Here is an 18,872-nt window from a genome sequence, read left to right as displayed (position 1 = left end):
CAGTCTGGGCCTCTCAGTACACACACCAAGCCCGGATCGACTGCATTCAAGCTCCCGTTCGCCTGCTTCTTGCAGCCAAACTGCTATGACTCAGCACTAACGATCCCGCTGAAACAACTGGTCAGCCCTTTTGAACTTACGGAGGTAAATGCCAACCGAGCCTTCATAGGCAGTGGCCACAGGATTGAAACGGGGCTTGGGAGAGCCAGTCAGGACCCACCCGTTGCATTGGTCACCGGGCAAAGGGAACGAACTGTCACCATTTGCATGGGATACCACCATGGCAGAGAACTGACATCACCAGAATGTGGCGGAGGAGATAACTTCATTGAAACCAGTGGCAACGGCATCAATTAAATTTATAGGAGTAAACAGTAACTCATCAGTCAAACAGAACAAGAAGTAACATGAGCAGCATGAAAAAGCAAGGAAGAAAAGGAGTACAAACAATGCAGAACAGCCTAAATATTCAGGAGGACCTAGAGTCATCAGAAAAATGGTCATATAAAGAACTCAAGGAACACCTTAGACAGATGGAATGGAACCTTAAAGAGGATATGAGACAGCAAATTCAAACAGTGAAAGAATACATTGAAAATGAATTACATAAACAGATAAAAGAAGAAGTTAAGCATCTTTATCAGGAGATAGAGATTATTAAAAAATCAAACAATAATTCTAGAAATGAAGGAAACTATAAACCAAATTAAAAACTCAATTGAGAGTATCACTAACAGAGTGGAGCAAGTAGAAGCCAGAACGTCAGATAATGAAGACAAAATATATCATCTTGAAAAGAGTCTAGCCAACTCAGAAAGGCTGGTAAAAAATCACGAGAAAAACATCCAAGAGATATGGGATAACATAAAAAAACAAATTTAAGAGTCATTGGGATGGAGGAAGGTAAAGAGATTCAAACCAAGGGAATGAGTAACCTGCTGAATAAAATAATTACAGAAAACTTTCCAGAAATAAAAAAGGAAACGGATATACAAATTGTAGATGCATACAGGACACCGAGCACACAAAATCATAGTAGACCAACGCCAAGACACATTGTTATGAAGATATCCAATATACTGAACAAAGAGAAAATATTAAAAGCTACAAGAGAAAGGAGGCAGATTACATTCAGGGGTAAACCAATAAGGTTAACAATGGATTTTTCATCACAGACGCTGAAAACGAGAAGATCCTGGAACAACGTATTTCAAATATTGAAAGACAATGGATGCCAACCAAGCATTCTGTATCCAGCAAAATTAAGCTTCAGGTATGACAACGAAATAAAAATCTTTCATGATAAACAAAAGCTAAAAGAATTTGCAGCCAGAAAACCAGCATTGCAAAGCATCTTGAGCAAAACACTACACGAGGAAGAAATGAAAAACAATAACCAAAACCATCTGTGGGAAGTGCCTTGGTAAAGACAGAGGGCGGGGGGGGGAGCTAATCATGGAGAAACAAACTAAATTTAAAAAAAAAAGACAAATAATCAAACATGGCTGGAAGTACAAACCATATATCAATAGTAACTCTAAACGTTAATGGCTTAAACTCTCCAATAAAGCGACATAGGCTGGTAACATGGATTAAAAAAACAAATCCAACAATATGCTGCCTCCAGGAGACACAACTGATTGGAAAAGACATACACAGGCTGAAGGTGAAAGGTTGGGAAAAAATATACCATGCACATGGTCCTTGTAAGCAAGCAGGGGTGGCCATCATCATATCGAATAAAATCTACATCAAGACTAAGTTAATCAAAAGGGATAAGGAAGGACATTATATACTGTTAAAAGGAACCATTCACCAACAAGACATAACAATTATCAATATTTATGCACCAAATAATGGTGCTGCGACGTTCATAAAACAAATTCTCCTCAAGTTCAAGAATCAAATAGACCACAACACAATAATTATGGGTGACTTCAACACACCTCTCTCACCATTGGACAGATCCTCCAAACAAAAGTTGAATAAAGAAACTATAGAACCCAATATCACAATCAATAACCTAGACTTAACTGACATATATAGAATATATCAAACATCATCAAGTGGATATACTTTTTTCTCAGCAGCACATGGATCCTTCTCAAAAATAGACCATATTATTATGCCATAGGGCAACCCTCAGTAAATATAAAGGGGTAGAGATAATACCATGCATTTTATCTGATCATAATGGAATGAAACTGGAAATCAATGATAAAAGAAGGAAGGAAAAATCCTACATCACATGAAAAATGAACAATATGTTACTGAATGATCAATGGGTTACAGAAGACATAAAGGAGAAAAATCAAAAAATTCTTAGAGATAAATGAAAATACAGACACAACATATCGGAATCTATGGGACACATGAAAGCAGTTTTAAGAGGGAAATTCATCACCTGGAGGTCATTCCTCAAAAAAAGAAAAAACCAACAAATAAATGAGCTCACACTTCATCTCAAAGCCATAGAAAAGGAAGAGCAAACCAACAGCAAATGTAGCAGAAGGCAAGAAATAATTAAAATCAGAGCAGAAATCAATGAAATTGAAACAAAAGAAACTATTGGAAAAATTAACAAAAGTAAAAGTTGGTTCTTCGAAAAAATAAGTAAGATCGACAGACCCTTAGCCATGCTAACAAAGAGAAGAAGAGAGAGAACTCAAATTACTAACATACGGGATGAAAAAGGCAATATCACAACAGATGCTACAGAAATACAGAAGACAATTAGAAATTATTTTGAAAACCTATATTCCAATAAAATAGAAGATAGTGAAGATATCGATCAATTTCTTAAGTCATATGATTTGCCCAGACTGAGTCAGGAGGATACACACAATTTGAACAGACCAATATCAATGGATGAAATAGAAGAAGCAATCAAAAGACTACCAACCAAGAAAAGCCCAGGACCAGATGGGTATACAGCGGAGTTTTACAAAACCTTTAAAGAAGAATTAATACCAATACTTTTCAAGTTATTTCAGGAAATAGAAAAAAGAGGGAGCTCTTCCAAATTCATTCTATGAGGCCAACATCACCCTGATTCCAAAACCAGACAAAGACACCTCAAAGAAAGAAAACTACAGACCAATATCTCTGATGAACCTACATGCAAAAATCCTCAATAAAATTCTGGCAAATTGGATACAAATGCACATCAAAAAAATTGTGCACCATGATTAAGTAGGATTCATCCCTGGGATGCAAGGCTGGTTCAATATATGGAAATCAATAAATGTTATTCACTACATCAATAGACTTAAAGATAAGAACCATATGATCATCTTGATAGACGCAGAAAAAGCATTCGACAAAGTACAGCATCCCTTTATGTTCAAAACATTAGAAAAACTAGGGATAACAGGAACTTACCTCGACATTGTAAAAGCTATCTATGCTAAGCCTCAGGCTAGCATCATTCTGAATGGAGAAAAATTGAAGGCATTCCCTCTAAAATCTGGAACAAGACAGGGATGCCCTCTATCACCACTTCTATTCAATATAGTTCTCAAAACACTGGCCAGAGCAATTAGACAGACGAAAGAAATTAAAGGCATAAAAATAGGAAAAGAAGAACTTAAATTATCACTATTTGTGGACGACATGATTATGTACCTAGAAGACCCAAAAGGGTCTACAAAGAAACTACTAGAACTAATAAATGAATTCAGCAAAGTGGCAGGATATAAAATCAACACGCATAAATCAAAGGCATTTCTGTATATCAGCGACAAAACTTCTGAAATGGAAATGAGGAAAAACACTCCATTCACAATATCCTCAAAAAAAATAAAATACTTGGGAATCAACCTAACAAAAGAGGTGAAAGATTTATACAATGAAAACTACAGAACCCTAAAGAGAGAAGTGGAAGAAGATCTTAGAAGATGGAAAAATATACCCTGTTCATGGATAGGCAGAACTAACATCATCAAAATTGCGATATTACCAAAAGTTCTCTATAGGTTTAATGCAATGCCAATCAAAATCCCAACGGTATTTCTTGTAGAAATAGATAAAGCAATCATGAAATTCATATGGAAAAATAAAAGACCCAGAATAGCAAAAGCAATTCTAAGCAGGAAGTGTGAATCAGGTGGTATAGCAATACCAGATTTCAAACTATACTACAGAGCAATAGTAACAAAAACAGCATGGTATTGGTACCAAAACAAGTGGGTGGACCAATGGTACAGAATAGAGGACACAGAGACTAATCCACAAAGTTACAACTATCTTATATTTGATAAAGGGGCTAAAAGCATGCAATGGAGGAAGGATAGTATCTTCAAAAAATGGTGTTGGGAAAACTGGAAATCTATATGCAACAAAATGAAACTGAATCTCCTCCTCTCACCATGCACAAAAGTTAACTCAAAATGGATCAAGGAGCTTGATATCAAATCAGAGACTCTGCGTCTGATAGAAGAAAAAGTTGGCTCCGATCTACATATTGTGGGGTCGGGCTCCAAATTCCTTAATAAGACACCCATAGCACAAGAGTTAATAACTAGAATCAACAAATGGGATTTACTCAAACTAAAAAGTTTTTTCTCAGCAAGAGAAACATTAAGGAGGTAAATAGGGAGCCTACATCCTGGGAACAAATTTTTACTCCTCACACTTCAGATAGAGCCCTAATATCCAGAGTATACAAAGAACTCAAAAAATTAGACAATAAGATAACAAATAACCCAATCAACAAATGGGCCAAGGACCTGAACAGACACTTCTCAGAGAAGGACATACAATCAATCAACAAGTACATGAAAAAATGCTCACCATCTCTCGCAGTCAGAGAAATGCAAATCAAAACCACCCTAAGATACCATCTCACTCCAGTAGGATTGGCAGCCATTCTGAAGTCAAACAACAACAACTGTTGGAGAGGATGTGGGGAAAAGGGTACTCTTGTACATTTCTGGTGGGACTGCAAATTGGTGCGGCCAATTTGGAAAGCAGTATGGAGATTCCTGGGAAAGCTGGGAATGGAACCACCATTTGACCCAGCTATTGCCCTTCTCGGACTATTCCCTGAAGACCTTAAAAGAGCGTACTACAGGGATACTGCCACATCGATGTTCATAGCAGCACAATTCACAATAGCTAGACTGTGGAACCAACCCAGATGCCCATTAATAGATGAATGGATTAAAAAATTTTGGCATTTATACACCATGGAGTATTACGCAGCACTTAAAAAATGACAAAATCATGGAATTTGCAGGGAAATGGATGGCACTAGAGCAGATTATGCTTAGTGAAGCTAACCAATCCCTTAAAAACAAATACCAAATGTCTTCTTTGATATAATGAGAGCAACTAAGAATAGAGCAGGGAGGAAGAGCGGGAAGAAAAGATTAACATTAAACAGAGACATGAGATGGGAGGGAAAGGGATAGAAAAGGGAAATTGCATAGAAATGGAGGGAGACCCTCATTGTTATACAAAATTACATATAAGAGATTGTCAGGGGAATGGGAAAATAAACAAGGAGAGAAATGAATTACAGTAGATGGGGTAGAGAGAGAAGCTGGGAGGGGAGGGGAGGGGGGATAGTAGAGGATAGGAAAGGTAGCAGAATACAACAGTTACTAATAGGGCATTATGTAAAAATGTGGATGTGTAACCAACGTGATTCTGCAATCTGTATTTGGGGTAAAAATGGGAGTTCATAACCCACTTGAATCTAGTGTATGAAATATGATATGTCAAGAGCTTTGTAATGTTTTGAACAACCAATAAAAAATAAATAAATAAATAAATAAATATTAGGCATTGTGATCACCAAAAAAAAAAAAAAATTAGGCACAATTACAAATAGAGATATTAAGGCCCCAAACCAAACTTGCCTGTTAGGTTTTTTATCTTTCTTTTCTGTGACTTACAAAAAAGAAGCCACAATATGATACTCCTTTAGAATAATACTGTGTTGAAATGTAACGAAGATTTACTGAGGACTTAGAGATCCACCATGAAAAGTGTCCTGAGCTGGGGTGTCATCATGGTTAAGCACTGTCATTTCAACGGAGCTTTTGACATTTACATCCTACTTCTGATATAAAATGTGACCTGTCCACATACACTTTAGGTTCAAGGGATGAGTAACAAAAAAAAAAAAAAAAAAAGAATTCTGCCTATCATATCACAAAAAGACACAAAATGTCTCTATCCCAGGAAGCAATCTATTTCCTGACCTGAAAAAATGCCCATGAGGAAAAAAAAATAGCAAGCAACAGAGAAATATGTTTAAAATAATGTATAGTATAGTACCTGGGGGCATATTTACATATTTGTGTACATATTGTATTTTTATACTTCAAACTTACTGTGTCCAAAATGGAGTTTACAGTCTTCTCGCCTTCAAGCTTCTTCCCCTACCTCTGTTAAGGCAACTCAGTCCTTCTTGATGCTTTTGCCAGAAACTGAATACATAGGCATGGCTCTCTCTCTCTCTCTCATCTTGCACAGCGAATGCATCGAAAAGTCCAACTGGCTCTACTTGCAAAATCCATCCAGACTCTGACCATTTCTCACTACCCAGATGCTCCCAGTCAGGGTCAAGCCCCTGTCACTCTGGACTATTTCGTGGCCACAGCCTCTTCATCTGTGTCTCTGCTTCTACCTTCCCCTCTGCGTTCTATTCTCAGCACAACAGCCAGAGACTTTTCATTTTTAAGTCAGATCATGACTTTGCTCACAAACTCTTCCATGTCTCCTTATTTCACTAGAGTAAAAACCAAATTCACATTTCTTTCAGATGTCTACATTTACCCAAAGGGTCTGGCACCCCACTATCTACATCCAGTACTCAGTTATACTATTGCAGCCATGTCAGTCTCCTTGTTGTTCCTAGAATAAACCACTCCTACACTACCTCAGGGCCTTTACACTGGCTGCTCCCTCAGATGACATACTCTCCCCCTAATATCAGTATAACTCACATCCAAACATTTGAAGGCCACTGTTCAAACATTACCTGCCAAACACATTTTTGGCACCCTTGGTATTTCTTATCCCTCTTCTGCTCTATCCCCCACCCCTATCATACTGCCCCATAATACTTGCACCTTCTAACATATAATTTCCTTATATTCCATATCTCTGTCACTGGAATGTAAGCTTTGAGAAAGTAGGGATTTTTTTTTTCAGTTTTTTTCACTGATATACCTACAATGACTAGAACAATGTTTAATACCTAATAGTCATTACTGTTGAATATTGTCAATTATTGTTGAATATATTAACTATGCATTGTTAATGAATATACTATGGATTGTTGAATATATTATATGTTGATACATAAATATGTTAGATATTTATAGGAAAAGGTAAGGAAGGATTTATTCTAAATTATTAATAGTTGCCGTCTCAAGAGACATAAGATTAGAACTTTTTATTTTATTATTGCTTAACATTTTGTGTATGTTCATATTACTTTAAAATCATGCAAAATTACAAAGGTACTCTAAATTTTTCGGCCCTTTATATCATCTGTGAAATTATATTTTACAAGACTACTGTGAGCCCTCTGAAATTTATCTAAAAAATGATTCAAATCCAGGAATGAAATAATGTAAAATCTAAGTAAATCAACTTGTTTTGCTGTATCTTCAGAGAAATCAGATGGATCATTTTCTGTTATCATTGTCAGTATGGAGTGGGGTTTTTTTCTTTTTTATTCTAACTAAGAGCTTTGTCTGAGGCTGTCCTAACAGCATGAATATAAACTGTATCTACGATAATCAGCCAATGCATCAGGTGGCTTCTTGGAGTACATGTCTATTTACAAGTACCTTTACCATAAAATAATTATTCTAACCTTACTTTTCGTTGGCACCGTGCTTCTGAATGCAAAGCCCTGTAATTAGTTGCACTTTGGAACATCCTCTGTGAAGGTTTCTGCCCTCTTTTCATATTAGATTCAGAAGAACACATTAAAAATTACATAAATGCAAAACAAGCCATTCTTTGGTCAATTCAATGTGTTATATTCAATTGCTTAATTTAGTATTTCCTTTCAATTGTGTAGTTATGGAGAAAACTTTCAGAGCTCTCTCATGTAGGATTTGTTTTCTGCCTACAAAAGGAATGAACAAATTGGACCCAACACTTAAATAGGAAAGGTTCTCTTAACAAGAGGAGTGGCAGTAAATCACTAGAAAGTAGGGCAGGTTTTATGCAAGGATGAAGTCGATGGTCCATGGACTTGCTACAGGTTCAGGAATTGGAGGAAACCCACCATCACCCAGAGCTCCTCTGCTATGGATGGCCATGCCAGAGGTTCATAGTGTGAGGACATATCCAGCTCTAAGTCTTCCATCCCGTGCAGCTCTTCCATGTGAGGATATTTTTCAGAGTTTTAAAAAAGCCTATTATGAACAACTCAGTAGTACTCACCTTTGTCTGTGGCGCTTAAGGATAATGGGGGCCCCAGGTCTGAGATCCTCTGAAGTGGAGCATTAGAACCTATTTCAGCTGTCAAAGTCTGATAGCGGAGCACTCCTACAATCTGGGACGCTGAGTGCCAGCCTGGCAGGACAATTCATTCCCTCTTCTCTGTCACACCTTCTGTTCTATCACTTACGTTTCTGTTACAAAGAAAATGAGCAAAACTGAAACCTCTAAGAGATAAAGGTCTGTGAATCTGCTGAAATGCATCTACTACTGGTAATTGTCTCTTAGTCACTGGTACTTATTTTAAGCTAGTTTGATATCCTGTCCCAAGTGAAGGGTTTGGTAAGGAAGTTGGATAGTGGACATAAGAATCCAGATGATGAGGAATGTGATTGGTCAGGGGGAGTTAGAAGGAGGAGGATTACTAAGACTTGATAAGACATTCAGGGGTAGCTGTAGGTAGGAAAAACATGTATGGGTCTAGGCACACCCAGATAATTTACTTACTTTAACTATAGCTGAGGTTGCAGTGTAGACAGTGCCTGAGCTCTAAGCACAAAGTTTGGTTTGTTTTATTTTCTTGTGCCATATAAGCCATAAGGATTGATCCTGTGTACAGGTTGGCCTAAAGTAAACTCTCTGCATTATTTCCAGGAAAGCAAGGGATTGACTCTGAATATTGGCAAACTCCTCCTGTTCTAGTATTTGAACTAGAACATCTCACCAGTAGATTACACTTTGGGATAAAGTTTTGCTTTAGATTATTGTTAAATCTGTACATATCTGTCTGATACGATGAGAGGCTGGAAAATATAACAATTAGGTTTTGATGGCTCCAAAGAACCAACTTTAATTAGATCCATTAAATGGAAAGGCCCTATGAGGACAGAGGCTAGGAAAAAAATTTTAAGTAAGTACAGTTTTAATTGCACAGAACTGGACACCTCCCAATAATATACTTATTTTGACTTGAGCCTTCTAGAAACATTGCTTCATCTCAGACAGGCTAACTTTCGGGACTCTAATGGTGTGAATTTAAGACTAAGAATGATCAAGCAGGGACCTTGTGAAACAATGAGGTAGATATGCTTTGACAGGTATTTCTTTCAATGTTAGTAATGTTTACATAAATACTTTACAAATTTTGAAACTCTTTCACATATATATGCTTATGAAATAATTTGTAAATCAAGAAAATGCACAAAGAAGAAAAGGTGAGAATCAGCAGTGATATCAAAATCTCAAAATGACCAATGTTAACATTATTGTCTGTAGAATACAAGTACAGATGATAAAATTCAGGCATTGGGAGTTTGGGTGACTTGGTTGGGGCCAGGTAGCCTATACACATTATTTGAGCTCCATTGGCTGACACAATCTGGAGAGATGGGATTATTTAATTGGTTAGTGAGTTTTGTGTTACTATCACAAAATACCTGAGATAACCAACTTAAAAGGAGAAAATTTTTTATTTTGGCTTATTATTTCAGAGGTAGTTTGGATTTGGGCCTGTGGTGACACAGAATATCATGGTAAGAGTCCCTAGTAGATAACATCCATTCACCTCATGACAGCTAGGAAACAGAGAGAGGGAGACAGGAAGGGCTGAGGTTCCAATATTCCCTTCAGGTGCACACTCTCAGTGACAACTTCCTTCCACCAGACCCTATATCCCAAAGATTCTACCACATCCCTGAAACTCTGTGGGCTGGGGAACAAGCCTCCAATGTCCTTTGGGGGACATTTCAGATTCAAACCATATGAATAGGTATGAGACTTCATACTTTCTTTTTCCTTTTTCTCACAGTTCAGAGTTAATTCTTTAGAGGTCCTGTGCTTCTATAATGAGTTCATTTTCCTTCTCCTTCTTCCATGAAAAGGGCTCCCGGACCTCACAATGTCATGTGGTCATATCAACTAACCTGGATTAGTGCAACTTTCCAGAAACAATAGCATCACCTCAAATGGCAATTAGAGAATCGTCTTAATGACCTTAAATTGGGAACCCTCATTACACTCTGTTCTCCTCCTCCATGTTGTTGGGCTCATCAACCACGTTGATCATCAGCACCCCTCTTTGCTATTCTCTTAGCCAACTGAACTGGCCTTTCCTTCTTCCCCCAGTCACTGTGAGAAAAATTCTAAAGACGCCTTCAACATTGTTGCCTCTCATGCTTAGCAGATGCAAGATAAGCTCTGGATTGATGAAGCTCTGCTTTCTCATGTGACTTTCCTCTGCTCCATAACTAAATTTGATTCCTGATCCCATCCCTTCTTCTCTCAACCATCTCTGCAATTATCCTCAATGTATTGCTAAATTCATAACCGGGTTTCAATCCTTATCTTATTTGACCCCTCCACAGCATCCGACACTGATGTTCCCACTTAGTTCTATTTTGGAAAATAATTTTTCTTCCTTGGGTACAAGTAATTTATATTCATTATCTAAAATTAGAAATAATAATTTAAAAATTTCCATAGGCCATCAATTCAAAGGGAACTGTTACAGTTATAATTTTTCCAGTATTTTTCGGTGTATATGACGTGTTTGCACAACCACTGGAACCTACACTGTTATCACTTAATATATTAAATATTTTTCTTGCCAGTAAATATCCTCCTATAGCATGATTTTAATTAGATGCATAATATTTATTCCATTATATGGAATAATATTTGCTATGATTTACTCAACTAAATCTTAATTGAATACTCAGGTGATTTCTAACAAATCACTATGTTACATAATGCAATTATTCACACGTTCATCTGTAAGTTTTCTGTGCATAGCTTTGATAATTATCATAAGATCAATTCTTTTAGATGAAATTAATAAGTCAAAAGCCTCTGTCAAATTCCAGAAGCTATAAGAATCTGTTCATACATTAGAGGTTCAGCAAAGCCTCAGAGTGAAGATCATGAGCTTTGGAGTTCTTTCTCATCCCTGTTACTGATGTCGCCTTCTTTCACCCTTGATACTTTGTCTTTTTGTTGGACACCAACTGCCATGCCCGTTTTACCCACGCGAGGCCCCTCCTTCTCTCCCATTGCCATCTCAATTGTGAAGTGTGTCAACTTAAACTCTGTATGGTTTCTCTCAAATTTCCTGTGCTCCTCACCTCAAGGAACTCTACCACCCTTACTCGAACCAGACCCCTCCATGTTATCCTCCTTAGGAACCGGGGAACTCAAATCCTCAGAATAAAAAGATCTTTGAGGGAGCTACAATACTTTGAAAATGATGGGTGAACAAAGCTCTCTGCTTTCACGGGCAAACAGCCTAAGTTCTCATCTGTAGGCTCTGGAGCTCTTTTTCACTCAATGCTCTTTTTCTTCATGCCCTTCTGTGACCTCTTCCCTCAGCTGCCTCAAATCTGTAGTTGAGGTTAGGCAGGGTCTACAGCTGTCCCAAAGGTAGCAGAGACAGCTGTTCCTGTTGCTCAGTGCAGGCTCAGACCACCATTGCTGTTCATTAGTGAGTGAGCCTTCCTTGGCAACACAGAACAGGCCTAGCATTCTAGCCCTGCAGTGATTCACCCAAGCTTACACCTCGGAAGCCTCCCTAAAACCGGTTTCCATCTCTTCGTGGTACTAGAACTGCCTTAATTCAGATTTTATCCTTAGAGAGAGGAAGAAAGCCACTCTGTTCTTTGGGAAGATAACTTTGATGGATGTGTTTGTTATTGTCTGGCTTTCTTTGAACTAGTCTCTCCCATTCAAGGCAGTTAATCTCTCTAAGCCTCATCTGATAAGGAAGGATGATAAGAGTACCTACCCATAGAGCTGTTTTTAAAAATGTATAGAATAATGCATGTGCAAATGCTGAACAGGGTGCCTGACCCAGTGAATATCCAATAAATGTTAGCTCATTTCATTTTCTTATAGAGACCCATCATAAATGATCTAAAGCTATTCCCGATTTCTTCAAAAAGAGTCAGTTGTTAGCTTTTTTTTTTTAATAGTGTTTTGACCATTGTCTGCTTGAACACTTGTTTTTCTTCATTTCTATCTTTACTAGACTGTGAGCTCCTCCAGGGTAATGACTGCTTGATTCATCTTTATGCCTTCAACACCCGATAATACACATAGGAGATATTAATAAATATCTATTGGAAGAGTACACTGGCTGAATGACTTATGCCCATATTTTTGGTTTTGGTTTCATTTTGTTTTGTACCTGGAATTCTCAAAAATCAATCAATGTAATCTAAAAGAGAAAAATCACATAGTCTAAAATCACAGGATAAAGGGCATAAGCATTGAAGAATAAGATGGTAGGTATAAGGATGTGGCTAGAATATTCAAAACACTGTATAGATAATGTATTACAATTAATAATTAAATATAAGAAAAGTGATTGATACAACTTCAATATATAAATCAATTCTATTTCTATGTACCAATTGCGTAGAATTGACACTCTACATCTGTAGTTCTCTATCTATGAATTCAACCCACCACTGATGGAAAATGTAAAAAAAAATTGCAACTATACTGAACATATGCAGACTTTTTTCCCCCTATTATACAGTATAGCAACTATTTATATAGCATTTACATTATATTAGATGTTATAAGTAATCTAAAGAGAATATAATGTATTCAGGAGGATATGTGTAAGTTCTATGTGAATATGATGCCATTTGAGGTAAGGGACTTTAGCACCTGCAGATTTTGTTATTCATGAGAGTCCTGGAACTAAATCCCCATAGATCCCAAGGAAAGACTGTACAAGCACTAGAAAATTAAATAATAATGCCATTTACAATAATAACATGAACTTTTAAAATACCAAGGCATGAATTTAACAAATTATGTATAAGACCTCTTCATTAAAAAAAAATTGCTAAAGCCAGGTGCAGTGGCACATGCTTATAATCCTAGCGGCTCAGGAGACTGGGGCAGTAGGATCATAAGTTCAAAGCCAGCCTCAGCAAAAGTGAGGTGCTAAACAAATCAGTGAGACCCTGACTCTAAATAAAATGCAAAATAGGGCTGGGGATGTGGGTCAATGGTCAAGTACACCTGAGTTCAATCCCTGGTACCAAAACAAACAAACAAAATTTGCTGAAATAAGTTTGAAAAGCACTAAATATTGAAGGATGTTTATGGATTGAAAGACTCAATTTTGAAAATATATACGTTCTCTCCCAAATTAATTAACAATTTCAATTCAACATTCTCCCTACTAAAATAAAAATCCTAGCATTGCTTGTGTATATGTATAAACTGAAAGTTGATTCTAAAATTTGTAATGCAATCATTCACACCTTCATCTGTAAGTTTTCTGTGCATAGTTTTATAATTATCATAAGATCAATTCTTATAGATGAAATTAATGCCAAATCTTGAAGAAGAAGGATAAAGTTGAGGGTTTACACTACCAGATACCAAGAGTCATTGTAAAACCGTGTTATTCAAGGAAGCATGATATTGGCATAAGAGTAGACACCTGGATCAATGGAGTAGAATAGAGTCCAGAAACAGATACAAGCACACATGGGCATTCAACTGATAAAAAAGGTGGTACGTATTGCAGAGTGGTGGGAACGGATTATATTTTTCCCTCGAAATGTTGCTGACTTTTTTTTAAGAATCTGATTCTTAGCTCACATTATACATGAAAATAATTTTTAATTGGATTATAGATTTAAATATGAAAGTTAAAGCAATAAAGATGTTAGGAAGAAAATAAGAGAAGGATATCTCCATGATGAAGGAATAGGGAAACATTTCTTGAACAATACCAAAAATTATAATAATAACCCACTAACCACAAATTAAAAGAATGAGATTCTAGGCTCTATTATATTAGGAACCTTTGAGTCAAAGGTGAGAGACTGAAAAAGCAAACTGAAGCATGGGAAAGAGATTATATTTATATTTATATAATACATATTCCTACATCTGGCAAAGGGGCTCCTATTTGGCATATAGAAAAACCTTTACAAATCAGTTTTTAAAAGTCAGATTACCCAATAGGAAAATGGGCTAAAATTTTAAAGAGATACTTCAGGAAAAAGAATATTGAAATAAACAATAATATATAAAAGTTGCTCAATGTGATTATTCACAAGCAGGGAAACCACACAATCTGTTTTCTCAACCATGATACTTTTGAGAGGGTAAAGTCAATTTATTAATAATGATTTGAGGAAAACAACTTAAACAGGACACAAGGTTACCACCATCATCAGAGATTATTCATAGTACTTCTACTATCAGATACTACTACATATCTCCCTGAATTGTTAAAATTAACAAAACTAAATGAAACAAAATCCCACTGGCAATATCAAATGCTGATGATGCAAATCATCTGGAACTTCCATAAGCTTCTGGTTAGAGAGTATATTGGTACAGGCACTTGGGAAAACTTGAATATATCTATCAAGGCAATTATGTGTATAACCTGGAGATTTCTGTTATAAAAATATACCAAACATAAATTCATATAAATGTGCATCAAGTATGTATAAGAATATTCATAATCACACTATTTGTGATTAAACTGCAAACAACTCAATGTTCCTTAAGAATAGAATGAATTAGCAAAATTATAGTCATACAGTGGAATATGATTCTATTATGTAAACAACCAAAATTAATAATTCTCAAAAAATAATGTTATGTAAAAGAATCTAGACACAGAAGAATATACGTTCATTGATTCCTTTTATACTAAGTTTAATGCAGGCACACTACTTTACTGACTGTCTCTTGGGAGGAGGAAAGGGACATGGAGGTGGATTAGGGGCTGGTGGTAATGTTCTATTTCTCTATCCCAGTAATGGTCACAGAGGTTTTTTTTTTTTTTTTTAACCTCTATGAAGCTGTATACTTAAGAGTTTTGCACCTTTCTACATGTATATTAATCTAAAAAAAGAATTTGGAAGATAAACTAACATATTGGTATCAACAATAGGAGCATTCAATTGATAAAAAGGTGGTAGGTACTGCAGAGAGACAGTAGAACATTAAATAGGAGACATGTAGAACATTAATTTATAAAAAAGGAAAGCCAAAGAGAAATGCATCAAATATAAAATTTAAGTAAGTTAGCTTCCAATTTCAAATTTGTAAAATATTTTAAAAATATATGTAATTCATTACCATGAATGCTTAAAGATATCTTTTTATCTCAGTAACCATGAACCAAAACCTTGGCATCTCTTTCCTTCTATACTAATAGGATGACAGGTTGACCTTTCTCACTGGAAGCAAAGGTCCTACCAACTCACCAAGATCCTTTCAGTTTTAGGCGCTCCTTCCCTACCACTCAAATATGGAACATTGTTTTAAATGTAAATAGAGCTAGCTCCTGAGTGGTATTTGATGCTGATTATGATATCTGTCTAATTTCAATCTGTCATCTCCTGACCTTCTGACAGAAAGAACTCTGAATGCCTACATTTATTGTCTCTTTCTCCTTCCTTCTTTCTTATAATTTTACAATATTCATAATAATTTGGTAACAGTTCAAACATACTATTAAAAGTACTTTAGGCTCAAACATTCTTTCTAACAGTTGTGCCCAATCCCAGTGCACACTGACCACTGGTTTAATTAAAATTCTTTATTACTAAGAGCAGAATCGGTTGCCAGGATTCTTGCCTAGTGATATGGTCATGACCACAATAGTCTTACCCCAGCTCTCTATGGCTACAGGGATTGGGAGAGGTAATGTCGGTTTGGGTGTTTTTGTTGATTGGTATTTGGTTTGTATTTAATTCCCCTAGGATATTCATCATGCCATGTTAAATAAAAAGGACAGATGAGTGAGTGTATGCATTTAGAAAAATAGATGATAATGGAGCCAGAAGCTATTACATAGGCCTGTAATACCAGCGACTAGGAAGACTGAGGCAGGAGGATTGTGAGTTTGAGGTCAGCCTTGTGGGGGGAATATATATATATATATATATATATATATATATATATATATATACACACACACACACACACACACACACACAGAGTGTAAAAATAACCTTTTAATCTGTGGTTAATATTTAATTTTAATTAAGCACCGTTTTTTTTTTTTTTTTAATCCTAGGCTGACCAGATATCTGGTTTTCACATAAGATCAGTTCTCTGCGTCCCTATTTGGAATAGCAACCACCAAATAATTGGTAAGTATTATCCAAATAGTTATAATTTATTTTACTTTTATAAAGAAATAGAAATTTGCTTTTAAATACACCCATTTTTTTAAATGCTATCCCTTTTAATGTTCAGAATTCATCAAGCTATGTCTCATACTCTTGTACAATCTTGTAAGCACAGACTCCTAATGAATAGATATTAATCAGGTCATGAACAAATATTTATTAAGCTCAAATATTTATTAATCAAATAAATTTTGAAGTAGAAAGGGATCTCAGAAGCCAACTAACAGGACCCTTTTATCTTACCTTGCAGACATTGAAACCCAGAGAGAGAGAGAAAAAAAAACATAATGACTTGAGTCAGGTCACTAAGTTAGTTGGTAGCAGGATCAGGATGAAAACTCAGGCCTTCTAACTCCTAGTATAAACTTTCCCACTGTTTCTTCATGCTTATAACTGTGCTTTCACATATACTAAATGCAAATCAGAGAACATAATGGTATTAGACATATACTGAATGTGCATCTTTTTTTTTGCCTGGATGGTTCTGAAATAGGCCATGCAGACCCCTAGAATAAGGGAATTATAAGCAAAAGTCACTTCCAATTTTTTCTCCTGCTCTGATCATTCCCTACCCCCCCTTAAAATTTCAATCTGGAGAATATCAAACTTAATATAGAATCCCAGGCAAGAAGAGTTCATAGTTAAAGAAGACATGAAGGATGGAGCTATTAGTTAAAATCATTCAAACACAATGAAAATGTGATTCTTTCCCTAGTGTGTTTGGTATTTAATGTATCTCTTTGCCTCTCTCTGTTTCTCCCTAAGATTGCCTGTTAAACTCTATGTAGCAAAGGATTTAGTATTCTGTAGTGTTTTCCAGACCTGAATTTTGAGAGTTTTTTTTTTTAAATTAGATTGTTTAACTTGCACAGAAATTGATACATTATTGAACATAAAGAATATTCTAGAGTATGGGAATCTGAGCCCCTAAAACAAAGAGGGATGAACAGAGTTAAATATATTTATGTAAGGAAAAGGGAAAATCCATAAGAAACACCATGTGTTATCTGTTGATTTGGTGGCAGTCTCATATGTAATCCTACATTTCGATCCTAACAGCATCTGTTGTTATTACTTCAAAATTAGGACTGTTGTTTGTCTACTACATGCTAAAAATTTTGTGTTTCATTATATATGTTTTCTAGCATTTGATAAGTTGTCTCCTTGGTGGGAAATTGGTGTCTAAAAACTACAAGCAAGTTGCTGGGTGTAGCAGTGCACACCTGTAATCCCAGCCACTCTGGAGGCTAAGGCAGGAGCCAACCTGAACAACTTAGTGAGAGAGACACTGTCTTGAAATAAAATAAAAAGGGCTGGGGTGTCGCTCAGTGGTAGACTATTGCCTAGTATGCTCAAGGCCTTGGGTTCAATCCCCAGCACTGGGGAAAATGGATACAAGTAACACTGCACTATTGTAGTTATTTTTGTTTGTTTGTTTATCCTAAATGGGGATTTAGGCTAGTGTTTTTCAAGAGTGTTGAGTTTTGCCGGTTAGACTATTGTGCTTTGAAAGTCATATCCTGCAACATCTAAAAATGAATTTTGGAAGGTGGAAGGACTCCTAAATAAAGTTTGTTAGAACCACGTGAACCACTGGTGGCAGGCAGCAGGACAAACTTTGTTTTGAAGGTGAACTGTATCCTACTTATTTCCAATGCTTGTAATAATTCCCATGGTTTCCTGAATACTTACTCCATATGGAGCAGTATGCTAAGTGCTTTACAAGCATTTAAACTTTATCCTATCTAGAGAATAAAACAGTGGTTACCAGTGGTAAAGGGAGAGGAGTGTGGGGAGATGTGGGTCAGAGGACAGAAAGCAGCAGACGCAGACACGTAGGATGAAAAAATGCAAAGATGGAATGCATAATACAAGGGTTATGGGTAATGAAATTGTACTGTATTCAGGATCCATGATAAATGAGTAGATTTTAGCTGCTTTTGCCACAAAAACCAAAACCAAAATGGACGTCTATGTGGGTTGATGGATGTGTTTATTTTGCTATAGCAACCTTTTTACTATCTACATGTACAATGTACATGTACATTTCTTAACGTACATAACCAATCTTTAAAAATTATCCCCTTTAATCTTCACAACTCTCTAAGATAGTTAACTTTTTAATTCCCATTTTGTGCACAAGGAATTTCAGTGCTAAAATGTTAGGTAACTTAGTCAGGGTCACCTAGCTATTAGTGGAGTTCAGATTTGAACTGAGACCATCTAAATTCACAACTTACATTCTTAATCTCCATGTCACACTGCCTCTCTCAAAAACTGAGGTAATTGAAAATA

At 36.2% G+C, this 18,872-nt stretch overlaps 1 protein-coding gene across 2 annotated transcripts in view; it reads left to right on the top strand.

Annotated features, from left to right (window-relative positions):
* Positions 1 to 18,872, top strand: part of Pde11a (phosphodiesterase 11A) — a 371,997-nt gene that overhangs the window by 194,185 nt on the left and 158,940 nt on the right. For both annotated transcript variants that reach the window (XM_026392015.2, XM_026392016.2), the window contains one exon: positions 16,463 to 16,538. In XM_026392015.2, coding sequence (XP_026247800.1) covers positions 16,463 to 16,538 — 76 coding nt within the window. The remainder of the gene's footprint in view (positions 1 to 16,462; positions 16,539 to 18,872) is intronic.

The sequence above is a fragment of the Urocitellus parryii genome, chromosome 1 (assembly GCF_045843805.1).
Source record: "Urocitellus parryii isolate mUroPar1 chromosome 1, mUroPar1.hap1, whole genome shotgun sequence".
NCBI lineage: Eukaryota > Metazoa > Chordata > Mammalia > Rodentia > Sciuridae > Urocitellus > Urocitellus parryii.
The sequence above is the reverse complement of the archived record's forward strand: the minus strand, read 5'-3'. Positions and strand labels throughout refer to the sequence as shown.